The 27,541-nt window shown below is 45.1% G+C and overlaps 2 protein-coding genes across 6 annotated transcripts in view; both read left to right on the top strand.

Annotated features, from left to right (window-relative positions):
- The window catches only part of LOC127596509 (diacylglycerol kinase zeta-like), an 81,025-nt gene extending 69,239 nt beyond the window's left edge, over positions 1-11,786 (top strand). For all 5 annotated transcript variants that reach the window (XM_052059163.1, XM_052059161.1, XM_052059160.1 and 2 more), the window contains 8 exons: positions 1,974-2,036; positions 2,140-2,196; positions 4,104-4,153; positions 7,750-7,790; positions 8,422-8,542; positions 8,626-8,662; positions 8,992-9,091; positions 11,026-11,786. In XM_052059163.1, coding sequence (XP_051915123.1) covers positions 1,974-2,036; positions 2,140-2,196; positions 4,104-4,153; positions 7,750-7,790; positions 8,422-8,542; positions 8,626-8,662; positions 8,992-9,091; positions 11,026-11,142 — 586 coding nt within the window. In that variant the 3' untranslated portion in view covers positions 11,143-11,786. The remainder of the gene's footprint in view (positions 1-1,973; positions 2,037-2,139; positions 2,197-4,103; positions 4,154-7,749; positions 7,791-8,421; positions 8,543-8,625; positions 8,663-8,991; positions 9,092-11,025) is intronic.
- A 2,981-nt stretch (positions 11,787-14,767) lies between these two features.
- Positions 14,768-26,889, top strand: LOC127596606 (midkine-B-like). The gene is made up of 5 exons (XM_052059339.1): positions 14,768-14,924; positions 22,778-22,854; positions 24,678-24,845; positions 24,916-25,074; positions 26,507-26,889. Exons 2-5 carry the CDS (start codon positions 22,779-22,781, stop codon positions 26,533-26,535), a joined length of 432 nt encoding a protein of 143 aa, XP_051915299.1. The 5' UTR covers positions 14,768-14,924; position 22,778; the 3' UTR covers positions 26,536-26,889.
- The last annotated feature ends 652 nt before the right edge of the window (positions 26,890-27,541 follow it).

Genomic DNA, 27,541 nt, shown 5'->3' with positions numbered 1-27,541 from the left:
AGGTGAGGCTCGGACAGTCGATATCAAAACAAATCCACAGGGAAAATGCTTGCCTTGAGGCAGCCAGTACTTCCACCTCAAGGAAGGTGGCGATAGTGAGCCGCCTGATAAACCTGCTCACCAGACAGGTCACGGTGAACTCTAACCTCGCGTGCAAAAAGTAAACAAGATGTGTGCTGTGCGATGCTACAAGCTGTCATTTCATTTCCAAACTAAGACATTTTTCAAAGCCGGCCTTTCAAACAAAGCAGGAAATCATAAATAATGGGAGCCCGACGCCAGAACTACCTGGTTTGCTTCAAAAAATGTGAGTCGGGAAAAGACGGGGAAACTACTCGCTCTTTTCAAACACAATGGTGTACATATAAAGACCGGCGTAATAGCTGTGCTATTTTTTTTAAAAGTGTTTTCTGCTTTCCCTGCCTTTTATTCTCAATGAGTGAGACTGTGTGGACCCGTATGGAATTTTGGGACTTGAAAAACTTACCAAGAAGCCTTGACAAACATGAACGATCAGTGCCCTCCTAGCCCAACCCTCACTGCATCCAAAACATCCGCATTTATCTTGGCTCGGGCCGTTCTGTCTGCAATTTTTTTTTTCCTCCCGCTCATTAGCGCGACCAGCCTAGCGTGTAGCTTAGCTCTCGCTCAACAGGATAAGCAGTAGATGGATGGCGGTTTATTAAAAATAGTCGGTGATTAATGTCATTTTCACCCGGCTTTTCAATATTAAGTTCAACCCCGCATGTATTGTTTCCCACGTTTCGTACACGGAGGCGTGCTAATTTCTGGTTACTCGTCTAACATGTAACTACAGCGTTGATATGCTCAAATTCTTTAATGATTCTCTGTGGTAATTAATGACGCATGACCTTTCTGATTGCTCAAGTTATCCAAGTGTCGGTGAAGCAATCAAAGTGCCATGTCTGATTTAATAAGATGTGTGCCGTTTCGCAGGACCTGTCGAGGTCGTCTGTGCGGAGACTCGCATGGCTCCTTTTGACATGCTCAAGTCTAACATCCTCGAAACAAAAACAACACACACACACACTATAAAATAGAAAGTCTTTAATGTCACATTATATTGTGCGGATACAGCAAAATTAAGGTGGCGAAACCACGAAAGACAACCAAGAATGATCATACCTCGGTTTTCGACTATAATCTGTTCCAGAAAATCGATTTGTTTGAAAACCAAAACCATGTTTCCCATTATAGTCAATGTAATAAATTTTAATCCGTTCCAAGTCGAGAAACCAACTTTTTTAAATCATTTTTTAAAACTATTTTACACCATAAACTGTATACACACGTATTAATCAAGCAGGTAATATATAAAATACTGTACAAACAAACTGTACAATGGAACGCAACACAAGATAGCGTTACTTCTTCATGCATGGAAGGCGAGAGGAGTAGAGTGGCGCATTCAAGTGTGCTCAGTTTGGTCGTGAAATGATTTTCGGTCATAATCTGAGGCATAAAAAAAAAATCTAAATTTTTGGTTGAAAACTGATTTGGTTGAGAACAGAGACGTTCGAAAACCGAGGTTTGTCTGTACTACTAATTGCGGGATGAGGATAAATACGCCTGGCTCGAACGTTATTTATTTTTTTTTGATGGCTATAAACACAGCTCCACGACGGGAGCAACCGCGTCGCAGGTGCCGGGCGGGCGGGGATGTGCGGGTTGAGAGTGAGCGAGAAAGAGCGCACCTGTGTGACCTGCCTGTATGCCGAGCAAGGAGAAACGGAAAGAAATATGGACACATTACCATGTATTTCTCTCTGTGGGCCATTTGATGGGCTCTGTCTAAGAGGAAAAAAAAATCCTCTCGGACCACATCCCAAAAAGTTAGATGAGCTTCTTCAATTCTTCTACAATAGCAGTGTGTCACAATACCTCGTGTGTGTTTGTGTGTGTGTGTGTGTGTGGACCCGGATCTTTCAAACACACTGTGTGCTGTCTTGTAGGATGAACAGTGACAGCCCCGCCTCAGCACCGAGTTCAACACCCGAGGTCAGAAAACTACGAAGGTTAGTCAACCGTTGCATCGCATTCCATGAACGGCGGCTCAACGGCGGCAAGCGTTTTTTTAGGCTCTTTTGTTTCATGCCGTGACTGCTCTGCGATTTCCAGAAAAGGTTGCATCCAGCGCTCTGTCACCACTCCTGATGAGCTGAAGCCTGTCATGAGGTCAGTCGGTCCTCTCACGGCTTGACTTTTCCAATGAAGTGAATGTATTTTGCCGTCAACGGCTCCTCTGCCTTGATGAAACATTCAGCATTCCAGTTTGAGGAAAAAAAAAAAATAACAGCACGTGAACCGGCACAGCGGTACCTCTACTGATGAAATTAATTGGTTCTGGAAGAAATTTCCCAAGTCGAAACCTTTGTAAGTAGAGACGCGTTTTCCGTGTAAATGCCCTAATGCTTTCCGAGCCCTTTCCAAAATTCAGACGCAAATGTTTCCTAAAGCATAAAAATGCATCAAAATATGTAACAAATACATGTTACAATTCGATTGTTGCACACCATGTAAAAAAAACAACGAATAAAAGAAAAAAAATGATGGTCATTCAACTTTTAACTGCATCCTCATCGTTTTTTTGCCCTCTTGAGTTCACGTTCTCTTTCAGAAGTGTTTTTTTTTGCCTGGCATTTTGAAAAGAACAGATCCAAGGACGTTTGCTTTGAACAATCCTTCGAAAATGTCCAAGGCTCAGCATAGTGAGCGATCGCGATGTTTTTTTGGGGTGATTCACATTTACGTCAAACTATCGGAACGCCTCGTGGTCCCGAGTGGCGAATGACGAGGACACTGCATAACGCATTTCTATCGGTTGACACCCAAATACAGGTTCCCTAGTGGTCGCTCTTAGCCAATGGGATGCCAGGAAGATGATAGCTCATAGCCAATGGCAGAGCAGCTATAAGGATGTTGCGTTCGGGGAAACTCAGAGCTGCTCTTAGCCAATGGGATGCCAGGAAGATGCTAGGTCATAGCCAATGGCAGAGCAGCTATAAGGATGTTGCGTTCGGGGAAACTCGGAGCTGCGCATCGCGGGCCGCGCTGTATTTTTACCGTCCTGCAATATTTCCCTGTCGAGGCATTTTGTAACTTGAACATTTCGTCTGAAGAGACGTTCGTAAGTAAGAGGTACCGTATTGTATTTAATATCGCCTGCTTAGCATTCAGCACCCTTCTCGCTGCTATTACCAAACAGAATTTTGTGCGTTTACGGCAGCGGTTGGGAACTCTGATCCTCACCCTTTTGAAACCCTCCCAGAATGCCATAGTAGCTCTGTTATGTTGATTTTTTTTTTTTTTAAATCAAAAGAAAAAAGTAGACGATACTTAGTATGAGAAATTATACACAATTAAAGGTAAGATATCCTTTATTCGTCCCACACTGGGGAAATTTACATTATTACATTGTTATTACATGTATTAATACAATACAATACATGCAGATTTTTTTCGCGCTTTCACCACAGCGGCAGCGGTAACAAAGCGCTTAACAAAACAGTTAACATAAAGTAAAATAATAAACACAACACATAACATAAAACACGGACAGTCGTGCAGTCCGAACCACTTTTCCATCACACGCTTTGTTGTTTGAAGCAGTTTGAGATGAAAGAGGAGAGAATCAAAGTTTCCTTTAACCAGTGGATCAGTGACGTCAAGCTCAAAATGTGCACACGTCGGCTACAAGCTAAGTTTCAAAGTCAACGAGTTTGAGATGATATGCCAACTTTTATGAATTAAATGCAATTTCTTTTCAAGCGCATACTTTACTGAATGAACGACTCACGCCTCAGTCACACTTAACGACACAATTAAGAGACCTGCATTGTGTCAACAATTTCACTTATGTACTCACAACGTACTGCCCAACAAAAGCGTCGGAACAGGCTGGCCCAATTTCCTTACGTTTGCTGCGAGAACTCACAAATGGACGCGACATGATTGGTTGAGTGCCGCACGTTATTCTTTTGATACACGGCTTTCAATTCAACCTCCGGAGGTGGCGAGTGGGGGTTTGTATTGTAAAGAAACAGAAACGGTGCCCGTAATTATTTGTGACGGTCTCTTTGCAGACTTGAAACGTGTCAAAAGTCAAGTGATGCAGGAAGAGAAGAAGAAAAAGGTACTTGTGCACGCGCACGCACACATGACATGAATGTGGTTCGTTTATGTTGCGCACGGCACGCAACTTGGCAGCTTGTGTGTCTCAGAGGGGGGGTTAAAAAAAAAACCTGTAGAAGCAAGCCAGCTTTTGTGATGCGATTCTCCTGTCTGACGCACAGTTTGCTCTCACTTTTCATGCAGTTTGTTTTGCTGCTCTATTTTTTTAACCGGAAGGTGATGACACCTCCCGAACCGTCTCATTTGCACAATCACAGTAGTTTGTCTATCAAATTATTGCTTCGCTAAATGGGCTATTCTGCCAGCTAAAGTCTTGTCTTTTAATTCAGGTTTCATTCTAAGTGGCAAAAAAAAAAAGTGACACTTCGGGGCTCTTCAAGTTTTTTTTTTTTGTTGTTGTTGAAATTCTCACCTCTTTATACAAAACTGAATTATGGGGCCGAAAAGCAATCATGCAAAAATCATTTCTCGGTTATTGCCAGAGGACCGGCCGGCCCGGTAGTCCAGTGGTTAGCACGTCGGCTTCAAAGTGCAGAGGTACCGGGTTCGATTCCAGCTCCGGCCTCCCTGTGTGGAGTTTGCATGTTCTCCCCGGGCCTGCGTGGGTTTTCTCCGGGTGCTCCGGTTTCCTCCCACATTCCAAAAATATGCATGGCAGGCTGATTGGACGTTCTAAATTGACCCTTGGTGTGAGTGTCAGTGCGAATGGTTGTTCGTTTCTGTGTGCCCTGCGATTGGCTGGCAACCGATTCAGGGTGTCCCCCGCCTTCTGCCCGGAGACAGCTGGGATAGGCTCCAGCACCCCCCGCGACCCTAGTGAGGATCAAGCGGTACGGAAGATGAATGAATGAATGCCAGAGGACCAAGGGAACATCATCCCATCAAATCATAGTTGGGGGGTTTCGTTCATCTACTGGAAGCTTCTGAATTCCCCTGAAACTCTTGTTGCAATCTGAGTAAACTGAAACTTCAGGTAAGCTTAATCGTGCTTATTTGTTGGCGGCCGTCCCTCCAAAACAAACAACACGATCTGGCCTACCCCCCCCCCCCCCTCTCCCTACCCAGCGTTTTCCTTTCTGAATTCTGATTGTAATTTCCCCATTGCGGGACAAATAAAGGATATCAGATTTTTTTCCAAAGCCCTATTGGTGTTAAACTCTTGCTATTCCGCACACATCGTTTTTTTTTTTTTTTTTTTGAACGTTGTCATGTTTGCTCGTTTTTTGACACACACTGACAGATCCCATAGGGTCAGCTAGCTTCCATCAAATGTAATAGTTCAGTGGAGCATGTGACGTGTGCGTGCGTGTGTATGTGAAAGGAGGAGGGGCGGGGCGGGGTGGGGTGGGGCATGCGTGCATTCTTAGGCAAGGATCTTCTACACAGTGAAACTTCATTTATCTTTGGGGGACGTGTTCGCGAAAGGTGAAAATCCACAATGCCGAGCCCTAATCTAATTTGTACATTTTGTACCTTTACCTCTCCCGCACTCTTTTTAAAACACAGTCAAACTTGTTAAAACAGTCACGCATGGGCGAACGGAAAGTAGCCAGAGATGTTCCATAACTCCATCCATCCATTTTCCAATCCGCTTTTATGTTTTCAATCAGCCTGCCGTGCATGTTTTTTGGAATGTGGGAGGAAACCAGAGTACCCAGAGAAAACCCACACAGCAGAACATGCAAACTCCACACAAGGGAGGCCGGAGCTGGAATCGAACCCGGTACCTCTGCACTGTTAGGTCGACACGCAAACCACCGGGTCCACCGGGCCGCCCGTTCCATAACTCAAAACCTTCATTCATTCATTCATTCATCTTCCAAGCCGCTCGATCCTCACTAGGGTCGCGGGGGGTGCTGGAGCCTATCCCAGCTGTCTTCGGGCAGTAGGCGGGGGACACCCTGAATCGGTTGCCAGCCAATCACAGGGCACACAGATACGAACAACCATCCACGCTCACACTCACACCTAGGGACAATTTAGAACGTCCAATCAGCCTGCCATGCATATTTTTGGAATGTGGGAGGAAACCGGAGCACCCGGAGAAAACCCACGCAGGCCCGGGGAGAACATGCAAACTCCACACAGGGAGCCCGGAGCTGGAATCGAACCCGGTACCTCTGCACTGTGAAGCCGACGTGCTAACCACTGGCCTACCGGGCCGCCTTGGCTTAACTTTGTTAAACTAAATAAGAGTCATCCCAGCACAGCAACTACATTTTACTCCCTGTGACTAAGTACTGGGTCTTTTGTCCATGTTTGAAGTACATTTACCTTATGAACATTCAAGAAAACAAACCCAAAAATAAATTTAGACAAACCGACAACAAAGAAAAATATAACCTGTTTTGTTTTGGAAAAGATTGGAAGAAGTGCCTCTGTTTTCTTGAAATCCCAAATAAATAAATGAGAGCACCACTGCCACCTACTGGAGTGGATGTGTGATGACATTTGATTCTTGTCTGGCAAATCAGGTCAATCACACTCCCCGTGGCATCACACCTAAACCACCCCCTGTGGGTTGGGTTATGGACCCCCCCCCCCCACCGCCGCCCCCCCTCCCATTGATAAGTACTGGTCTATGCCTATATTAAAATTCATTTTTTGCACATCATCCAGTGAGTAGCCATTGAAATAAATGTGCAAAATACCACTGCCTCACCTGCCATGAACCTCATTGCCTGCCACCGATTAGCTTATTGATTTTATCCTCGCCTCAGACTCACACAAATCAATTTACGCATCTCTCGCGTCCATAACAACGGGATTGTGAACTTAAAGTCTCATTAGTTCACCTCCACAGAGGTGCTTGCTCCCAGCGCCGTGTTGCTGTCGTCACTTTTTGTCATGAGTAATACGGTCTCAAATTCCTCCGGACTGTTACGCGGGTCTGACCTGCAATTACACCAAACATTTGGCTGAGGTTATTGCTGCCAGATGAGGTTCAACCACAAAGTAAATACAAAGGTTCACACACACACACACACACACACACCCTCCGCCACTGTGCTTGTGAATGTTTACTTGTCATGTCCAATAAAACACAGAAACAGAGCTTGGTTGGTATTAGTTGAAAATTTTTTTTTTTGTATTGTCACATAGATAAAGACCAGGTCCTTTTGTTTTCAACTCTGTGTGTGTGTTGATCTTTCCAGCCACGAAAGCTCTTGAAGAATTTTTTTTTTGTCATCGCTTCTCTCCCCCCGCCCCCTCCCCCACCTCCCTCTCCCTGTCTCTGCCTGCCTCACATAACTGGATTAGGTCGCTGCTTTTTAGAGTGAGGGGCGGTGAGAGCAAGGATTGGGGTCAACTTAATGAACATTCATCTCATGGCCTTGCTTCAGCCACACAAATACTTTGGGTAACAAAACTGATGTTTTGTTTTGGGGTTTTTTTGTTTTTGTTTTTTTGAAACCGTTGAAAAAGTTTACGAAGGTCAAGGAAGAACACGCCAATAACAACTTGACTGTTTTGTTGTATTTTATGGCATTAGTATAAAATGAATCATAACTCCCATATTGAACATTGTTAAAACGGAAGATATGATTTCTCATGATTTGGCGATGTACTTTATGTAATTCTTTGGTATCTTTACAGAGCTGTTGATGCAGTGTGTAAAGACCAACAACTTGAAAAAGGTTAGTGTGTGTTGGTGGGTGTGCATATTTGATCATGTTGCTCCTCCTCCTATTAAGATTAAGAAAATTAAGAAAACCTTTATTAGTCTCGCAATGGAGAAATTCCAGATTCACAGCAGCAAAGTTATGAAAGGAAGAAGTAGAACAACAAAAAAATAGGAGCTGCTGTAAAGGCAGCCACTCTCGCGGCGCCATTTTGAAGTCAAAATAACAAAAATAACACAAGACAACACATAGGGCAGAGACAGTCGTGCAATCTTCACCACTTTTCTGCATACACTTTGTTGTCTGAAGCAGTTCTAGATGAAAGAGGAGAGGATCAAAGTGTCCTTTCACCAGTGGATCAGAGACATCATGCTGAAAAATGTGCACACGTCTGCTACAAGCAAAGTTTTGAAAGCAAACACGAAGCTGTAGCGTCCATTGACGAAAAGAGATTAGTTCACTTCTCCTGTCCCACATAATCCGCTTCAAACTCCAAGCCGCGACTCCCAGCTTCAAATCCGCATCGGCACTCCGCGCCAACGCTCCTTAAACTTCCATTTTGACGCCATTTGTTGTTTTCTATTGTATTTCAAGCTCAAGTGAATATCATTTTTGTGTTTGCGGCGGGGGCGGGTGGTAAAAAAAGCTACAGGAGCTGCATGAGAAAGGATGTGACCTGACATGTGTCGACGAATCGGGCTGCAGCCTGCTGCACCACGCTGTCATCGCGGGAAGCAAGGAGATGGTCCGCTTCATCCTTGACAACGGTAACTTGCTCGAATGCCTTCCGTGGAGGTCACGTGACTGCCTTGGGAGAGTCCACTCATTTGCCATCTTCTTGAATTTCCAGCTCCAAAGGACCTCATTGATAAGACGGAAGACATTCAGTGAGTTCATGTTTGTCTTGAACGTAATTAGAAACGGATCACTTGCAGTACCTTGATTTATGACTTTCATTTATTCGGTGACCGAGCGTATAATTGTTTATATTTGCGTAGTAAATCAATCATTACCCTCGCAATGCCTGTTCTGTGCCCCCCCCACACTCCCCCTGTGATTTTGAACATACCTACTTGACATATAAAAGCATAAAATTGCCCAAGCATCAAAAAAAGTTGGCACAATAAGTCAAGGTGTACCACTCTGTAGCCAATTTGACAGACATCAAAAGACCGAGAGAAAAGTGTTCTCATGCTGCTTCCTGGTCTTCCAACAGCGGCGAAACGGTTCTTCATCGGGCCGCGTCACTGTGTCGCAGGACCATCTGTCACTACCTGGTAGAAGCGGGAGCCTCGCTGATGAAAACCGACATGCAGGTTGGTTAAGAAAAAAATAATCATCATGCAGGGAACCTCCCTTACTCCGATATAGAGAAAATTTCGCAAAACAACCAGGGATGGCAATTTTCCGCGGATACACGGAAATCCGCCGTTTTACTATATAAATCAGCATGTATTGTGTTGTATTGTATTTCTTAAATTGATCGTTTTTGTGAATCGCCAAAACCGTTGAGAAAATTTTAGGGTCAGGTAACCTTATCGTCGAGTTTACGCGAGCTCTCCCGATCAGTCTTTCCATCTTCCGATAGTAAACAGCCCTGCAATTGGACGTGTATGATGTCTTACTTGTTGTGATTGGTCGCCCTGCCCAGGCCACGCCCCTTTTCGCTTTTTTTCATCACTAGCCATTGCCATCCCTGAACAACGTCCTGAAAAGACATTAAATCACTAATTAAGTGCAGAAAAAAAACCAATTAATTTGTCTGACCATGAATTGTACGGCGCCTGTCGTCGGCGTTTAGCGGCAATTTTTAGCGGCTAGCTGCTAGCAGCTCATAAGAGCCATTGGATATTTTTCAGACAGTTTGAATAGACGCGCATCACTCTGCACACTTTGATGCACTTTGACAGCCTGACAGGCTTTCTGCGTCAATTTTTATTTGATTTTTCGGATTTGATCGCCGAGGCCCTTGTCACTAGTGAAGAGGAACCTGCCAAAAAAAAAAAGCAGAGTTCAGAGACAAAGACAACAGCGCTAGGTCTCCCGGGACGTCATGCAGCACTGTAAACATTCCAGTTTGTTTTACTCTTAAGAAGCTAGTGGTCAAGAGGTTGAATGTTGAAACAAAAGATAGAAAACAAATATGAAGGATGACGATTGGCCGCTAGGCTTCCTGAAATCTGTGGAGGATCTCTTGAGTAAGACGGTGAACCCCCAAACTGCTCAGGGGTATTTCATCTTCTGGCACCTCTTCCTTGCCTGCATGGCGATGTGGATGTATTTTTTTTTTGTGGTTTTTTTTTTTTTTGTAGTGTAATACATCGCCGTCACTGCTGGCAAGCAAAGTAAGTTTAATTATATAGTACCATTCAATCCATCGGCGAAAAAAATGAAATTCATTGAAAAGATGAAAATCCAAATAAAATCCCAACAACTAAGCAGCATGAAAGAAAAATATAAAAAAATTGCGTTAATGATAGGTGACCAAGTTAAAAAAAAAAATCACAAAAACATGAGAAAGTGTGGGAAAAAAAGAAATTGATTGATCGAAAAAGTGGCAGTGATTTTCATCCAAAATTGAGAGTCGCGAGGAGTTACTGGAGCCTATCCCAGCTGACTTCAGGCAGACTACAACCTTGAACTGGTCGCAGGTCACATCTCGAGACTGTCACGTTGTGCCCGAGGCGATGAAAGATCGCCTCGTGCACAACAAAATAACGAGGTGGATCCCCAGGTAAAGCAGACACGAAAAGATTTTGTAAGAACACAAAAAGTCTTTAATAACGAACAGAAAGAGCCCGACAGGGAAACAGTAACAAAAAACGCTGGTCAAATAAGGACCAGGGAAGAAATAAGGAAACAACCGAAAACGCTCGCTGAAAAAACAAAGTGCGAGGAAGTACTGATTAGGCAATATAGAAGTATACAATTTAGTGACTAACGCGAATAGCAAGAGTAATGGCCGCAAGGCAAGAAGGCAACGAGTAATCTACAATAGAGGAATTAGCACGAGAGAACAATGGCACGGCGTGGAATTCTCCGGCAGTGAGTGGACTGCCGGAGCCTCTTAATAAAGGCAGGTAATCAGCCCGAAATTACGGACAGGTGTGCAGTTGGCGGAGGGAAAAGCCCGCCACCTACTGGCGGGCACGGGACGTGACAGAGACCAAGTCTGAAAAGACGTTTAAACACGTCTTTGGGAGTGAATGAGTTAAGTGTATCAACAAGTCCAAAAATTGCCTGCCCGCAGGGCGACACCCCAAAGAACCGGGCCGAGAGGGCTCACGACGCTGAGCTGGCAGCTTACCTGGGGAACCGGCAGCACAACCAAATGATCCAGAGGGAGGACCAAGAAACGGCCGTCTAAGCCTTTTCGGAAGCGCGAGAAGCTGCCGGGTGACGGTGGAGCTGTGCCAAAAGTCGCCACGATGAGGACACGTCAAACACGTATTGATCAAGAAACAACTCAGGACATTTCCTGGAATCGGAGTGGAACATTAACGGATGTCTCGGACCTTTTTATTTGATTTTTTTTTTTTTTTTTTACTTTTACATTGTTTTTTTTCAGCCATGAAGGGGCCATTCATGTGATGTTTGTTTTTTCTTTCATTTTCCGTTTGGACCCAGTTTCCCTCCACATGACTGACAAAGCAAAAACAAAACTAGAAGCCTTTAGAAAGTGCTTTTGCTATTCTAGTTGTACTTTTTGTTGTTGCCTTTTTTTTTTTTAACTTAAGTGCGCATAGTAAATTATTTGATAAGTTGCTTGCACGGCAGCTAGCCAAATATTCACACACCAAAAAGAATAAGAATCACATTTATTGGTTTGAAAACTTTAGAAATTGATGTTAGCATCTCGACCTTGCGAGCGCATTTACTTTTATTCATACTTGCCAATAATATCTGACGATTAAGTTGATACACTGGTTGTGTTTGTCGTTTTGTCGTATCTAATGTAGTTTTTGAAATTGTCATGAGGTAATAAAAACATTTTCCAGTGGTTTCAGTTTGCATACTTTTGAACATTTTTGTCCAGCTGCTACCGCAGTTCCAAAAGGATAAGCTTTAAACCTCATCTCATCTCATCTTCCGTACCGCTTGATCCTCACTAGGGTCGCGGGGGTTGCTGGAGCCCATTCCAGCCGTCTCCGGGCAGCAGGCGGGGGACACCCTGAATCGGTTGCCAGCCAATCGCAGGGCACACAGAAACGAACAACCATCCGCACTCACAATCACACCTAGGGACAATTTAGAGTGTTCAATCAGCCTGCCACGCATGTTTTTGGAATGTGGGAGGAAACCGGAGCACCCGGAGAAAACCCACGCAGGCCCGGGGAGAACATGCAAACTCCACACAGGGAGGCCGGAGCTGGAATCGAACCCGGTACCTCTGCACTGTGAAGCCGACGTGCTAACCACTGGACTACCGGGCCGCCCAAGCTTTAAACCATCTGATATTTTTCTAAATCAAAAGGAAGTACTCCACTTTTGTCCTGGTCTGGGGGAAACTCAAGACCTGGATGGCGCTGAATTTCTTGAATTTCAATGAAAAGAAAACGGAAGTACGGCCCGGTAGTCCAGTGGTTAGCACGTGGGCTTCACAGTGCAGAGGTACCGGGTTCGATTCCAGCTCCGGCCTCCCTGTGTGGAGTTTGCATGTTCTCCCCGGGCCTGCGTGGGTTTTCTCCGGGTGCTCCGGTTTCCTCCCACATTCCAAAAACATGCGTGGCAGGCTGATTGAACACTCTAAATTGTCCCTAGGTGTGAGTGTGAGCGTGGATGGTTGTTTGTCTCTGTGTGCCCTGCGATTGGCTGGCAACCGATTCAGGGTGTCCCCCGCCTACTGCCCGGAGACAGCTGGGATAGGCTCCAGCGCCCCCCGCGACCCTAGTGAGGATCAAGCGGTTAGGAAGATGAATGAATGAATGAAAAGAAAACGGAAGTGATGATGTTTGGTCCCGGTGGCCTTTGCGCATCCCGTCCCGCTGACTTGCGACCCCTGGCTCCTTATCTCAAGCCAACAGTCTCGAACTTGCGTCTTAAATTGGTGCTGTTCTTCAATGCAGCTTCTTTCGTCTTCGGCAGCTAGCTAAAGTCAAGCCTCTCCTTTCTCAACGGCACTTTTGAAATGGTCGTTCATGCCTTTTGGCGTATCTCTGTTGGATTTCTGAAATGCGCTTCACTTTGGAGTCAGCCAATCCTCCATCAGGTGCCTCCAGTTGGTCCAAAATGCTGCTGCTCGCCTCTTCACTGATATTTGTAAGAGGGAGCACTCCTACTCTGACTCGCTCTACATTTTAGAGTTCTTTTTAAGATTCTCTTGTTTTTTTCAAAGCTCTCCCCACTTTACCTCTCTGAGCTCCACCGTCCCGACGCAGCCGTTCGGTGCCTCAGGTCTGAGGACCAGACACTACTCGTGGTACCGAGAACTAATCGCAGGCTCACAGGGGATGGAGCCTTTTTCCGTTGTCTGTCCCTCTCTTTGGAATGACATCCCACTGAACATTCGACAAACCCCCCTCGCTGCCCAACTTTAAAACTCATTTTTCATCCTTTGAATTTTGACTCAGAATGAGACTCAATTATAGTTTGACTCTTTTTGTGCTTTCTCTTAATCTTTGTTGTGAATTGTTTATTGGTGTGTAAATTCTTTGTGCTCCATGGACTGCACTTTGTACATTCTGCGGGTGGTTGTTTTAAAGTGCTGTCTAAATCCAGCTGGGTTTGAGCATTCATTTTGTATGACATTCTGCGCTAGATGTCAGTGACACCGGAGGTCAAAGGTCATTGCCTGTTTTTCTTCCATTTTCTCTGCTGACCGTATTATTACATTGTCATAAATATTTGTCCCGAATCTCTGAAAGAACCCCGTTTCTTAGAAGTAATATCGTAACAAAGACTGGCTGGGCTGGCTGCATTTGTTGCGCCAAATTTATATTGAGAAGACCAAGTCATGTACAATCGAGCAAATGCTTTGGGTCCGTACAAAAAAAAAATGTGATTGTGAGCGTGTTAGGATAAAACGCAGGCAGATTCCGAGTGTAAGGAGACTTAATATGTAAGATTGTGTAACTTGACTTGTGATTTCCTTCGTTCCAAATCATGATTTGACTCGACGTCATAGGGGCTCCGAGTCGAGCCGCTTCTCCTCCACATCGAGAGGAGCCAGATGAGGTGGCTTGGGCATCTGATTCGGATGCCTCCTGAGCGCCTCCCCGGTGAGGTGTTCCGGTCATGTCCCACCGGGAGGAGACCCAGAGGAAGACCCAGGACACGCTGGAGAGACTATGTCACCCAGCTGGCCTGGGAACGACTCGGGATCCCCCGGGGAGAGCTGGAAGAAGTGGCTAGGGAGAGGGAAGTCTGGGCTTCCCTGCTAAAGCTGTTTCCCCCGCGACCCGGCCCCGGATAAGCGGTAGATGATGGATGGATGGATGGATGAAAGGGTTCAAATTTTAATCTGGAAGATTTATGATTTACACATCTGTGACCCACCCCACGCCCCCCCCACCACCACCGGTGTCACCAATACAAAAGTAGGTGATCCGGGGTTGCCGTGGTAACCACGGACATGCTATTGTCCTTATTATACGCCGCCGAAGCAAACTCAATACATTCTAGCTGCGATTCTTTCAAGAAATTTGACGACGGCCCTGTTATGCAAGCGAATCAATCTTCACACAAGACGCACTCGCTAATGACCGCAGTGACCACGCGATGATCATCTTAAAATGCATTTTCTTCCAGAACCGTAAAGATAAAACGTGCCTTTCAGGAGAGATGTTCTCATTAGAGCTTTGACGCCGGCTGGACTTGTTTGGTAGCACGCGCGCGCAAAGCCCAAGTTAAACTTTATGGCCTCTTGTTGCTTCTGTTGGGCTGCCGACGAACATGGGTTGAGTGTGTTTGTGTGCAGGGTGGAGAGGATGGGGCGGGGGGGGGGGGGGCACAGGGGGGGTCTGAATGGAGCTAATGCAACCAGAATGAACTGGTTTGAGAGACAAAGGCAAAGGGGGTTGCCTAAGGGCTAGGGGGGGGGAGGCGAATGGTTTCAGATGGGCTGCATTGGCCGTGATCTGATCAGAGAGAAAGAACTCAACGAGAAAGTTGACGCCCTCGACCTCCACTCAAGTCCCGGCTGCCCCGCAAGTAAGTGCTTCCTTGTCTTTTTCTTTTTTTTTTTTATTAATCTGTCTATTGTCTTTTTGAAGTGAGAGGAAGAAAGGGCGAGACTACACATAAAAGGGGGAAAAAGATTTATTCAGAGTGTATTGAGGGGTTTTTGTGTGCGTGTGTGTTTGTTTTCGGTGCAAGTTTTTGTGTAACCTGAAGCAAACCACTTTAGAGAAGTTTTGTTATTGTTGTCCTGAACATCATCCACACCAATGGGTGGGGGTACGCAGGGATCGGGCCTTGGCGCGTCGGACTCATCGGTTAAGTTCAAGAAATGTAACTCAAGTGGACGTCTTATCGCTCCCAAAACGGGGGCATGAGTTTGTCCGAGCCGTTAGCCGCTGACAATCACCCGCCTCCCAACAGCCCCCTCCGCTTGGCTCCCCTTTTCTGTCCTTTGTTTATACTGTCCCCTCAACTTGTCATATGCCATAATACTGACACTTTTTTTGGGGGGGGGGGGGTGTCAAAATACTGCCTGTGTCTTGTGGTTTGTCCATCAAACAAAATCATAGCAGCAATGACCACTGTGCTTTTCTGACCCTTGCCTGGAATTGTTGATTGACAGATAAGATATCCTTTATTCGTCCCAATTTACAGCCTCCAGCAGCAAGAATGTATGTAGAAAGAAGAAAGAGAAAAAAAACACCAAATATCTTTCAATTAAATGCAATATGAACACAAAATGGATAAATCGCAGTACTATTTACAATTTTACTTCACATCGTTTAATTATTATTATTATTATGATTGTTATTTTTTATTCATCAGCCTGACAGCAGTCGGTAGGAACGAGCGTCGGTATCTCTCCTTCTTGCAGCGCGGGTGTAACAGTCTCTGGCTGAAGGAGCTACCAAGTGCTGTCAGGGCGGGCTGGAGGGGGTGGGAGGGACTGGCCATCATAGCTTTTAGCTTAGTTAGCATCATTGCTAGCATCATTGCTAACTAAGCTAATAATAATAACAGTGCTATAATAATAATAATAATATTCATTCATTCATCTTCCGAGCCGCTTGATCCTCACTAGGGTCGCGGGGGGTGCTGGAGCCTATCCCTGCTGTCTTCGAGCAGTAGGTGGGGGACACCCTGAATCGGTTGCCAGCCAATCGCAGGGCACACAGAGACGAGCAACCATCCACGCTCACACTCACACCTAGGGACAATTTAGAGTGTTCAATCAGCCTGCCATGCATGTTTTTGGAATGTGCGAGGAAACCGGAGCACCCGGAGAAAACCCACGCAGGCCCGGGGGAGAACATGCAAAACTCCACACAGGGAGGCCGGAGCTGGAATCGAACCCGGTACCTCTGCACTGTGAAGCCGACGTGCTAACCACTGGACTACCGGGCAGCCCATAATAATAATAATAATAATAATAATAATAATACATTTTATTTGTGGGTATGGTCCGAGTGAATAGGCTTGTCTAAACAGATGTGTTTTGAGTGTGTGCTGATGTTTCTCTCCATACCAGAGTTGGCAAATTCATTTGTGTCGTTTCCCTTTCCCTTGGAGAGCCGTTATGACGGGAAAAGGGAAATGTTTGCGCACCTCCTCGTATCATTACATGTGCAGTTCACAAACAAAATTATCGATAACTAGCGTTGAAATCAGAAGTCAAGAATAATAGTTATTTGGACTATTGTTGACGTTATTGGAATACCTTCACACACAGACCAAAAAAATGCTCACAATAGCTCATTATTTCTTACAATTTGACATTTTGGTACAGACTTTAGCAAGCATTTATTTGATTTCGCGCACCACATAAAATGATATGGCGGGTACAGATCTGCCACCCCCGAGCCTTGAGTTTGACACCTGTGCTTTACACCGTCTGTGCCACATAATTGACTATGAACCAGTCCCTGGTGGAGTCTCTCTTTTTCAGATGTGACGATATCTTGCTTGTCAAAAAAAATATCCACAGTGGTCTCCCCAAAAATATATTATGACCCGCCCCCCCACCCCCTGAGATAAAAAAAATAGCAAAGAGAGGAGGGTGAGATGATAACCCGCGAGAGCAGAATGGCTTTGCCTTGACAGCATAACCATGGAACTTATTATGCATGATTGCAAACGTTCTGAAGATCTCAACGAGTTTTGAGGCCAGTTTTCAAAAAATGGGCATGAAGGTGCATTCAGTGTCAACACAAAGATGGCGTCAAAGAACTCCTCATTCTTCATTCAAAGCTAAGTGAATGTGCCCGATGGGAAATGCACAGGGGAATTTTGTGGTCAGGTTACAGTACATTTAGCAACTCAACGAGAGCCTAGAAACTCTTTTTTGGGATCATTTGGACTCTTTGTATTTTATGGCGGACGCACCAGAGAAAATGGACGAGAGTTGCACTTTAAGTACCTACTGGAGGAAACGGCTATATCATCCTTAAGTTATTTTTTACAGCAAAGAAAATGAGAGAGAGAAAGAGAAGTAGTACAGGGTCAACTTTCCACCTTCCTACTTGAAAATCAGTAATTGGTCCTCGTACTGGAACGTTTTCAGGATTTGAAATGATTTCAAACAAAATGTAGATTTTAGCCTCTATGTGTCGCCATATATTGTAAATCGAATCTACCAAGGCCTTCAGCATCAATATTGCTGGCCCATGTCACTTCAAACTTTCTTGAACCAATCAGATTTCAAATTCATCCTCCCGGGCGGCCAGAGTGCCGGCCCTTACTGATGTCATCATTTTTCCCATCCTGGTTGCCAGCCAATCACAGGGTACATCTGGACAAATAAGCATTTATACTCACATTCACACTTACAAATGATCCTCACGCACAAATAATCCACCAACAAAAACATGGCCGTTTCCTCTCTATCATTCATTCATTCATTCATCTTCCGAGCCGCTTGATCGGGGGACACCCTGAATTGGTTGCCAACCAATCGCAGGGCACACATAGACGAACAACCTAGGGACAATTTAGAGTGTTCAATCAGCCTGCCATGCATGTTTTTGGAATGTGGGAGGAAACCGGAGCACCCGGAGAAAACCCACGCAGGCCAGGGGAGAACATGCAAACTCCACACAGGGAGGCCGGAGCTGGGATCGAACCCGGTACCTCTGCACTGTGAAGCCGACGTGCTAACCACTTGGCTACCGGGCCGCCCTCCTCTCTATCATGTTGAGAAGCAAATCCACTTGTACTTTCAGGAAACAGGATTTTTAAATATACTGTAATTAATGCCATATTATAGTCAGTCCAGACCAACTTACAGTTGGTGACATAGAGTACACACAAAAAGGAGTCATTAAAAAAAAAAAGCTTTAAGTACATAAGAGTGGATTAGAGTCGAACCAGACATGCCTGCCAGCAACGCATAATATTCGACCTCATTCACAGAGAAGCGAGAGAAAGAGAAGCACTGCAACAACTCAGTGGGGCTTGTGTGTATTTTAAATGCTGTCCATAACATTCGGTCGAGGGAAAGTAGCCTTTTAAAGGGGGGCGTTGTATTGTTTTCAGAAAGCTCTAAACCTTACAAAAAAAAGGTAATCACATACTAAAGCAACAGTGCATATATAATCTGCATTCAGTGCAGCCTGTTCATCCTGGAAGAGTCCCCCCATCGCCCCATCTGCGGCCCCTTCTCAAGGTTTTCATTTTTTTTCCCCATATTTTTTTTTCTTCCCCTCCTGATGTCTAATTTCAGGGATGTCATCAACAAATGTCCACTGTGGGCAAGGGAAGCCGTGAGAAATTTGTCTCTGGTTCAGGGCTAAAAAAAACTAATTTGACTTGACTGGACCACAATTCATGTCACAATTTATATTCTTTGTAAAGCGTCTAGCATCTGTGTTGTTACTCTGGTAAGACGGAAACGGAACAATGTGCATAAAATAACACTCAATATTGCTAATAGGTCAGGTCAGGTACGAATTTTATTGTCAAATGTGCTGTATGTAGTAAAAATTATGTTTTTACTGTTTATGGAAACATATCCATTTATCCCTATTAATATCACCCATTGGCAGCATGTAAGGGTATAAAAAAAAGGGGGCCTAAAATTGAGTCTTGGGGGACACCACTAGTTGTGTTTATTACTCGTAAATGAATAGTTATTGATATATAAGATGCCACAAAAGCCCTGGGGAATGGTTAAGTAGTCAAGTGATACATTTTGATTGGGAGAAAGGAATGTTATGTTTGGGAGGGGCTAAATTCAGCTGAAAGTTAGGCAGAGCCTATACTGAATGTGCATGTACTAACGCACTTCATGGTCATTTTCGAGTATTTCAAGATTCAGATTTGCGTTATATTTTGCTTTTAAATTATTAATATCGGCATTTTAACGCTTTTTGTGTGTGCTATTCATGATTAGGTTCACAACTTAATTGATAGAGCGCTTAAAAAAAAACAAGCATCGCTGCATACAAAGTGCTGTGCACGGAGTAAAAATTAGGCGTACAAAAACAAAGACCGTGAAAACAAGTCGTTCATAACGTTACAACTGTAAACACCATAAAACACAAAAACAACACGGAGTCTCAGGCTTAGTCAAAAGCCGTTGAATAAAAATGTTTTAAGACAGGTTTTGTGTTTTTTTACACCACTTTTTTTCCCCCCCCATATGGTTCAGTCATTCGCACACCCCCGAAGGCAATCGAGTGTGCTTCCGAACGGTTGCTAAGTGGTGTATCTAGGTTGCTGCTGCACTTTTCAACCACGCACTTATGCTGTGTTTTTTCGTAGCACATTGCTGCAAACTCCATCCACCCCCCTACCCCCCCCCCCCCCCCCACACACACACTTATTGGGGCCACGGGTGAACTTAAAGCCGATGCCAGCTGACCTTGGGCCAGTAAACCCTTGAGTGGTTGCCAGACAACTGCAGGGGACCAAGTATAGACAGTGTACGGATAGTTGGGTTCACTCACAAATGGACTTCTTCATGGTGGAATGTTGGCCTGCCCTGATGAGTACAACCCAACACACACACACACACACACACACACACACACACACACACACACACACGAGGCCCAACTTATAACTGCATTGGAATTTCCATGCCGGGGCTCAGTGGCTGTCAATCACTGGATCATATCAGAGTTACACATGATTCAATTCAATCAAAAAAAAAAAAACAATAGAAATATTCATCATTCAGCGGCCCGGTAGTCCAGTGGTTAGCACTTGGGCTTCACAGTGCAGAGGTACCGGGTTCGATTCCAGCTCCGGCCTCCCTGTGTGGAGTTTGCATGTTCTCCCAGGGCCTGCGTGGGTTTTCTCCGGGTGCTCCGGTTTCCTCCCACATTCCAAAAACATGCGTGGCAGGCTGATTAAACACTCTAAATTGTCCCTAGGTGTGAGTGTGGATGGTTGTTTGTCTCTGTGTGCCCTGTGATTGGCTGGCAACCGATTCAGACGGGGGACACCCTGAATCAGTTGGCAGCCAATCACAGGGCACACAGAAACAAACAACCATTCGCACTCACACTCACACCTAGGAACAATTTAGAGAGCTCAATCAGCCTGCCACGCATGGTTTTGGAATGTGGGAGGAAACCGGAACACCCGGAGAAAACCCACGCAGGCCCGGGGAGAACATGCAAACTCCACACAGGGAGGCCGGAGCTGGAACCGAACCCGGTACCTCTGCACTGTGAAGCCGACGTGCTAACCACTGGACTACCGGGCCGCCCCAATAGAAATATGTTGGTGAAATGGATTGGGTACTGGAGCCCGTTACATTTAGTTTGGGAATAGACTTCAGTTGGGAATGGGGCAGCTTGAAGGCTCTTTTTCAAAGATTTGCTCATTTTCCGTCAAACTTTTGCTTGTTGTGAAGTGACTGGAGTTGAGCTTAGCACCACCATGAGTTGAGCACGTTATTCCTTGAATCAAAGCAAGCCAAAATCAATTTCAAAGCAAAGAAATAATTAATCTTGAAAAGCCCGCAAGCCAGCAAGCGCCAATGCTCGACATTCACTTCAACCGTCCTGTGTGAAGTTTGCATCGTTATCTCCAGGTAATCCATCTTTAGATAAGAAAAGATAAGAAAACCTTTATTTTTGTCTCACAATGGAGAAATCCACATCTGGTCACATTGCAACAACATGCTTGTCATTGAAGTCACAAAATTCTAATTAGCTATGAATGAATGTGAGCGTGAATGCTTTGTCGAATAAAATTGCTGGCAATCCGTCTAGGGCGTACTTTCCTTCTTGACCAAAAATCAGTTGGGAGGGGCTCCAGCTCACCCAACAACCCTGAAACACGGATAGAAAATGGACGGATAGATTTTCATCCGTTTGCCAGACCTGGAAAAAGGCAAGCTTGTTTCTATCGTTCATTTCTGACGATGCCTTTGACCTCCTTCCACAGATAGCCCGGACAATTTAAAAATAAAGAACTAAAACTGAACAGCTTAGTTTTTTTTCCTATGCGCATGCACTATATTCCAGGTCAACTTTGAATCGGGCTACAAACATGTTCACAGTAATTTGTCTTTTTCAAACTATGAAATGCAGATCTTTTCAAAATGCACGAATAGCCCAGCCGACATAAATAAATGGTTGATTAATCCTTCATCGGTGTTTCAGAGAGAAGGGAAAGTTGATTTTTTTTTAATGTAGTATCCAACGGAGTGCCTGAGATCTCTTTCCGACCTCTTTTTGATGAATATTTAACCCTTCTAGGAGCAGCAGGGGAGACAGGGGTACCAGCACTCCAACTCCCCTATTTGGTTTTTTTTTCTTTTTAAATTCATGTTACATTCATTACACGTTTTTGGATCAAACATCGACTTTGAAACATTGTAATGTCCTATTTGTGTGTGATCTTTCTTATGCTGTCAAAGATCAACAGGCTTTGGGCAGTAGGCAGGGGGTGGGGACACACCCTGAACTATTCGCACTCACAATCGCACCATGGGACGATTTTAGAGTGTTCCCTTAACCTGCCATGCATGTTTTTGGAATGTGGGAGGAAACCGGAGTACCCGGGGAAAACCCACGCGGGCTCGGGGAGAACATGCAAACTCCACACAGGAACGCCAGAGCCGGAATCGAACCCTGGACCTCTGCGCTGTGAGGCAGACGCGCTAACCAGTCGCCCACCGGGCGGCCAAAATCTTTTGTTACATCATTCATTCATTCATCTTCCGAGCCGCTTGATCCTCACTAGGGTCGCGGGGGGTGCTGGAGCCTATCCCAGCTGTCTCCGGGCAGTAGGCGGGGGACACCCTGAATCGGTTGCCAGCCAATCGCAGGGCACACAGAAACGAACAACCATTCGCACTCACAATCACGCCTAGGGACAATTTAGAGTGTTCAATCAGCCTGCCACGCATGTTTTTGGAATGTGGGAGGAAACCGGAGCACCCGGAGAAAACCCACGCAGGCCCGGAGAGAACATGCAAACTCCACACAGGGAGGCCGGAGCTGGAATCGAACCCGGTACCTCTGCACTGTGAAGCCCACGTGCTAACCACTTGGCTACCGGGCCGCCTTTTGTTACATCTATTTAGTTAATTCATTCACTCCCAAAGACGTTTTTAAACGTCTTTTCAGACTCGGTCCAGAATTGGCCGGTACTGAATGAGTAACCATCCATCCATTTTCAACACCGCTTATCCTGAAGAGCATTGCGGGAATGAATGGCTGCAGCCCATCCCGCCGGACTCTCAGATGGAAGGCAGACTACAACCTGCACTGGTCGCAGGGCACATCTAGAAACAAACGACCATTAACACCCACATTCACACCCATGCTACACCGTCAGCAAAATAATGATGTTGTTGGTCTAAAAAAAGCCGAATGGTGAACGGCTTGACACGTTAATGTGGACTTTGTGGCCGCTGTGTGTTTTCAAAGGATGAAGGCGACGCTGCTGCTGCTCTTTGTTGCTCTCGTCACAATCAAAGTCATAGCCGGAGGGAAAAACAACAGAGGTATGAATTTTCCTCCACCGCTCTCGCTTTTTGCTCATGTCTAAAAGTATCTACTTCCAACAAAGGTTTAGATTTAAAGTTTAAAAGGAGACATCTTATGCATTTTACCCCCCCAATAGAAAACAGGTACCTTCGAGATGCTTTCCGAGGATGAAAGATTTACCACACACACTTTTGCAGAGCCCAAAGGGCAGAATCAAAGCCAACCTTGAAAAAGACGTGAAAAGCATTTTCACTCATGGAGGCAGCACTTCATACATGGCACTTTTTCGGTAACATCGGAGTAGAAGTGCGCAAAGATTCACTCCCGGACACATTTTCAGAAAGATGCAGATAGGCAAAAGATGTACCAGATACTGTTGGAAAATCCTTTCTGCTGTAAATGACGTTACACATAGTGGCGGGTGGCGCGAGACGAAGCTTCCTCCACTTGTGGGAAAAAACAAAACAAAACAACAAAAACAACGTTAGAGCTTTTGGCGGAATTGACAATTTTAGCCTGCTTCCCAACTGCCATCGTTTGAATCTGTCATGAGTCAGCTGAAAAGACGCTACGTGAGCTAAATCCCTTCCATTGGTTAGCGTGTGCTCACTGTAAGTTAGCTTTCAACGGGTTAGTTGATTCAACGATGTAAGTGGTGGAAACTCATCAGGGGAGGTACCGGCTCGCGGCAGTACGTTAGCCCGATTAATGATTAATTATCAAAGATGAACCCATTTCATGGCGAAACGAGTAGTGCTGAGTTTAGCTAGCCGGCTAGCTATCACGTTTTGCCAAATTACTCAAAGACAACACAACCAAAAGTGTTTTACCTCCAGAGGAGTTTGTCTGTGTTTACATTGGTTTGAATGTAGCCTCGTTTCACAAATCCTGATTCCGCTTTCGAGTCTTTGAAAAAAAAAATCACAAACGTGACACATGAGTTTCAAACATGGCCACTCACGGTGGAGTTTTCTGTCTTTAAGTATTTGCGGCGGTAGAATTGGGCGTCATGCGGAATGAAAATACCCCCCCCCCCACCCCAAAAAAACATCAGCAGAGGACTAAATTTGTCACCTCTAACAAATACAGCAAAATCATTTTTGACCACCTGTGCTGCAAAACAGACCTCCAAGGTCAAGTCAACAAGTCAACAGTATTTCTCGAGCACTTTCAAACAGCCATCGCTGCATACAAAGTGCTGTACATGGAGCGATTTAACAAGCACAATAAACAGCAAGACAAATCAATAATAAAGGCGGTAGAAAGCACCAAACAGTAAAATCAAGAACAAGTCAAGTCAACAGTATTTCTCGAGCACTTTCAAACAGCCATCGCTGCATACAAGGTGATGTACATGGAGTGATTTAACATGCACAATAAACAGTAAGACGAATCGGTAATAAAGGCGGTAGAAAGCACCAAGCAGTAAAATCAAGAACAAGTCAAGTCAACAACAAGTCAACGGTATTTCTCAAGCACTTTCAAACAGCCATCGCTGCATACAAAGTGCTGTACATGGAGCGATTTAACATGCACAATAAACAGTAAGACAAATCGGTAATAAAGGCGGTAGAAAGCACCAAACAGTAAAATCAAGAACAAGTCAAGTCAACAGTATTTCTCGAGCACTTTCAAACAGCCATCGCTGCATACAAACTGCTGTACATGGAGCGATTTAACATGCACAATAAACAGCAAGACAAATCGGTAATAAAGACGGTAGAAAGCACCAAACAGTAAAATCAAGAACAAAATCTAAGTCATGCTGAGTCGAACGCCAAAGAATTCAAGTGAAGTGTCGCTGACAATGGCTGTTAATCCATTTTTGCTCAATCCACAGAGAAAATCAAACCGTCCCAGTCCGGATCAGATTGCACCGACTGGCGCTATGGAAACTGCGTCGCTAGCAACGGAGACTGTGGAGCCGGGTTTCGGGAGGGCATATGTAATCAGCAGACCAAGAAAATGAAATGCAAAGTGCCATGCAACTGGAAAAAGGACTTTGGCGGTAACAACCCTTAACTTGTACAAACTCAACAGACGTGAATTATTGTCAACTTTGTGTTGTCAATCTCCAGCTGACTGCAAGTACCGGTTTGAAAGTTGGGGCGACTGCGACCCAGATGCCGGCATCCAGACCAGAAGTGGAACCTTGAAGAAGGCGCTGTACAATGCCAAGTGCCAGCAGACCATTTCGGTCAACAAACCCTGTGCTGGCAAAACAAAGACAAATAAAGGTTAGACTGACTGCCGTGTATAAACATGTACACATTACAATTGCTGAATCTGCCATTAGCAGGAAATATGTGTCATAATGTCGATAATAATACACCGTCATTGGCCCAACATCGGATATTTAGTTTTTATGATTACTCCCCACTCACCCTTGTTTTTAAGATCAGTTATAGCAACTTTTGAAAATGGACTCAAATGCTAAAACACACAAATTTTCCCTTGAAACGACACAAAATTATTTGCTCTGCCACATTGTCAGAAAAACACACGGCCCATCTGCCTAGAAGCAAAAGTGCATTGCAAATTGCTACGTTTACTTGACGGCCAAATATTTCAACAACCACAGCGAAAAACCAAACCAATATAGAAAGATCCAATTATAAGAAAATTATTATCCATCCAGCCGCCCCGGTAGTCCAGTGGTTAGCACGTCGGCTTCACAGTGCAGAGGTACCGGGTTCGATTCCAGCTCCGGCCTCCCTGTGTGGAGTTTGCATGTTCTCCCCGGGTCTGGGTGGGTTTTCTCCGGGTGCTCCGGTTTCCTCCCACATTCCAAAAACATGCGTGGCAGGCTGATTGAACACTCTACATTGTCCCTAGGTGTGAGTGTGAGTGCGAATGGTTGTTCGTCTCTGTGTGCCCTGCGATTGGCTGGCAACCGATTCAGGGTGTCCCCCGCCTACTGCCCGGAGACAGCTGGGATCGGCTCCAGCACCCCCCGCGACCCTAGTGAGGATCAAGCGGTTCGGAAGATGAATGAATGAATGAATGAATGAATATTATCCATCCATCCATCCATCCATCATCTACCGCTTATCCAGGGCCGGGTCGCGGGGGCAACAGCTTTAGACTGCCCTCTCCCTAGCTACTTCTTCCAGCTCTCCCCGGGGGATCCCGAGGCGTTCCCAGGCCAGCTGGGTGACATAGTCTCTCCAGCGTGTCCTGGGTCTTCCTCGGGGTCTCCTCCCGGTGGGACATGTCCGGAACACCTCACCGGGGAGGCGTTCAGGAGGCATCCGAATCAGATGCCCAAGCCACCTCATCTGGCTCCTCTCGATGTGGAGGAGAAGCGGCTCGACTCGGAGCCCCTCCCGGATGACCGAGCTTCTCAACTTATCTCTAAGGGAGAGCCCGGACACCCTGCGGAGAAAACTCATTTCGGCCGCTTGTATCCGGGATCTCGTTCTTTCGGTCACGACCCATAGCTCGTGACCATAGGTGAGGGTTGGGACGTAGATCGACCGGTAAATTGAGAGCTTCGCCCTTTGGCTCAGCTCCTTCTTCACCACCACAGACCGATACAACGTCCGGTGTATAATTATGTTAAGAAAATTATTAATTGAGTTGAAATAGTGTGATCTTGACTTTAGTTGACATATTGATTTGTGTTGCGTAAATAATGCTCATTATATTTTGTATCGTTTGCATTTCCAGGAAAGAAGAAAAAAGGCAACGGACAGTAAATGCAAAAGAGAAGAATGTCTGGGGACAAACAAGACAAGGATCTTTATCAATAAATTGTGTGGCGCAGCACTCACGTCTGATGTTTGAACGGCGGTACTGACATTTAGACAACTAAACCCGTTTTGTTTGTAGGCTCACTCAAAAGCGGAATAGTCTTGACGTAGAAAGTAGAAAACACTCCATTGTCAATCTCGTCTGAGTCGGATATCAATTTGGTCCAAAGACCACCCCTGCTATTACTAATATCTAGTCAATAGTCTCGATCCCATTAGACTTTATGCTGCACACATTTTCAGATGATGATGTCATTTCGTCAAAGTATTAATAAAGACCATGATGATATTCCGGCAAAATGTTTTTGTGTATTCTTCAAACTTGCTATACCTGCTCATATACAGCTGCAAAAACTTTATTTGTACAACACACGATGTTTATTATTACAAAGAGTTGACCGTATTTTCCGCACTATAAGGCGCTTGGGAGTATAAGGCGCACCTTCTATGAATGGCCTATTTTAAAACAGTTTTCATATATAGGGCGCGCCGCATGATAAGGTGCCGAAAATAGAAGCTACAATAGTGGCTGTGGTTGCGTCACACATCCACTAGATGGAGTTACGCTAAAGGGAATACAAAACAATACAGCTTTATTTATATGGCATTTTCACAACCGCTGCAGCTGTAACAAAGCATTTAAATGCTACGTCCAAGAAATTAGAATATCGATCCATATATAGCAAGTCTTTTTCACACCGCACAACGTTTTGGTGTTTGCAAAATGGGTAAAAAAAAAATAAAACAGTGCCACTAAGCGCCGATCTGTGTCCCGCAATGGATATGGCGACAACACAGGCGTTAAATCCAAAAGGAGAAAGACGCCAAGCCCACAAAGATGTACAGTATTTGTCTTTTATCCCGCCTGAGTGCTGCCAAAAGAGAAAGTTCAAACCGGTGTGTGCACGACACACAGGATTCCCCAAAAGTAAACTGCGGACAAAAATAGATT

The sequence above is a fragment of the Hippocampus zosterae genome, chromosome 2 (assembly GCF_025434085.1).
Source record: "Hippocampus zosterae strain Florida chromosome 2, ASM2543408v3, whole genome shotgun sequence".
Classification (NCBI taxonomy): Eukaryota; Metazoa; Chordata; class Actinopteri; order Syngnathiformes; family Syngnathidae; genus Hippocampus; species Hippocampus zosterae.
This window is presented reverse-complemented; position numbering and strand designations above follow the sequence as displayed.

What these genes read in the sequence shown, in the direction of transcription:
- LOC127596606 (XM_052059339.1), top strand. Translation starts at nt 22,779, where the DNA reads ATGAAGGCGACGCTGCTGCTGCTCTTTGTTGCTCTCGTCACAATCAAA. An exon ending in CGGAGGGAAAAACAACAGAG is followed by an intron (nt 22,855 to 24,677) that starts GTATGAATTTTC and finishes CTCAATCCACAG; the next exon opens with AGAAAATCAAACCGTCCCAG. An exon ending in CTGGAAAAAGGACTTTGGCG is followed by an intron (nt 24,846 to 24,915) that starts GTAACAACCCTT and finishes GTCAATCTCCAG; the next exon opens with CTGACTGCAAGTACCGGTTT.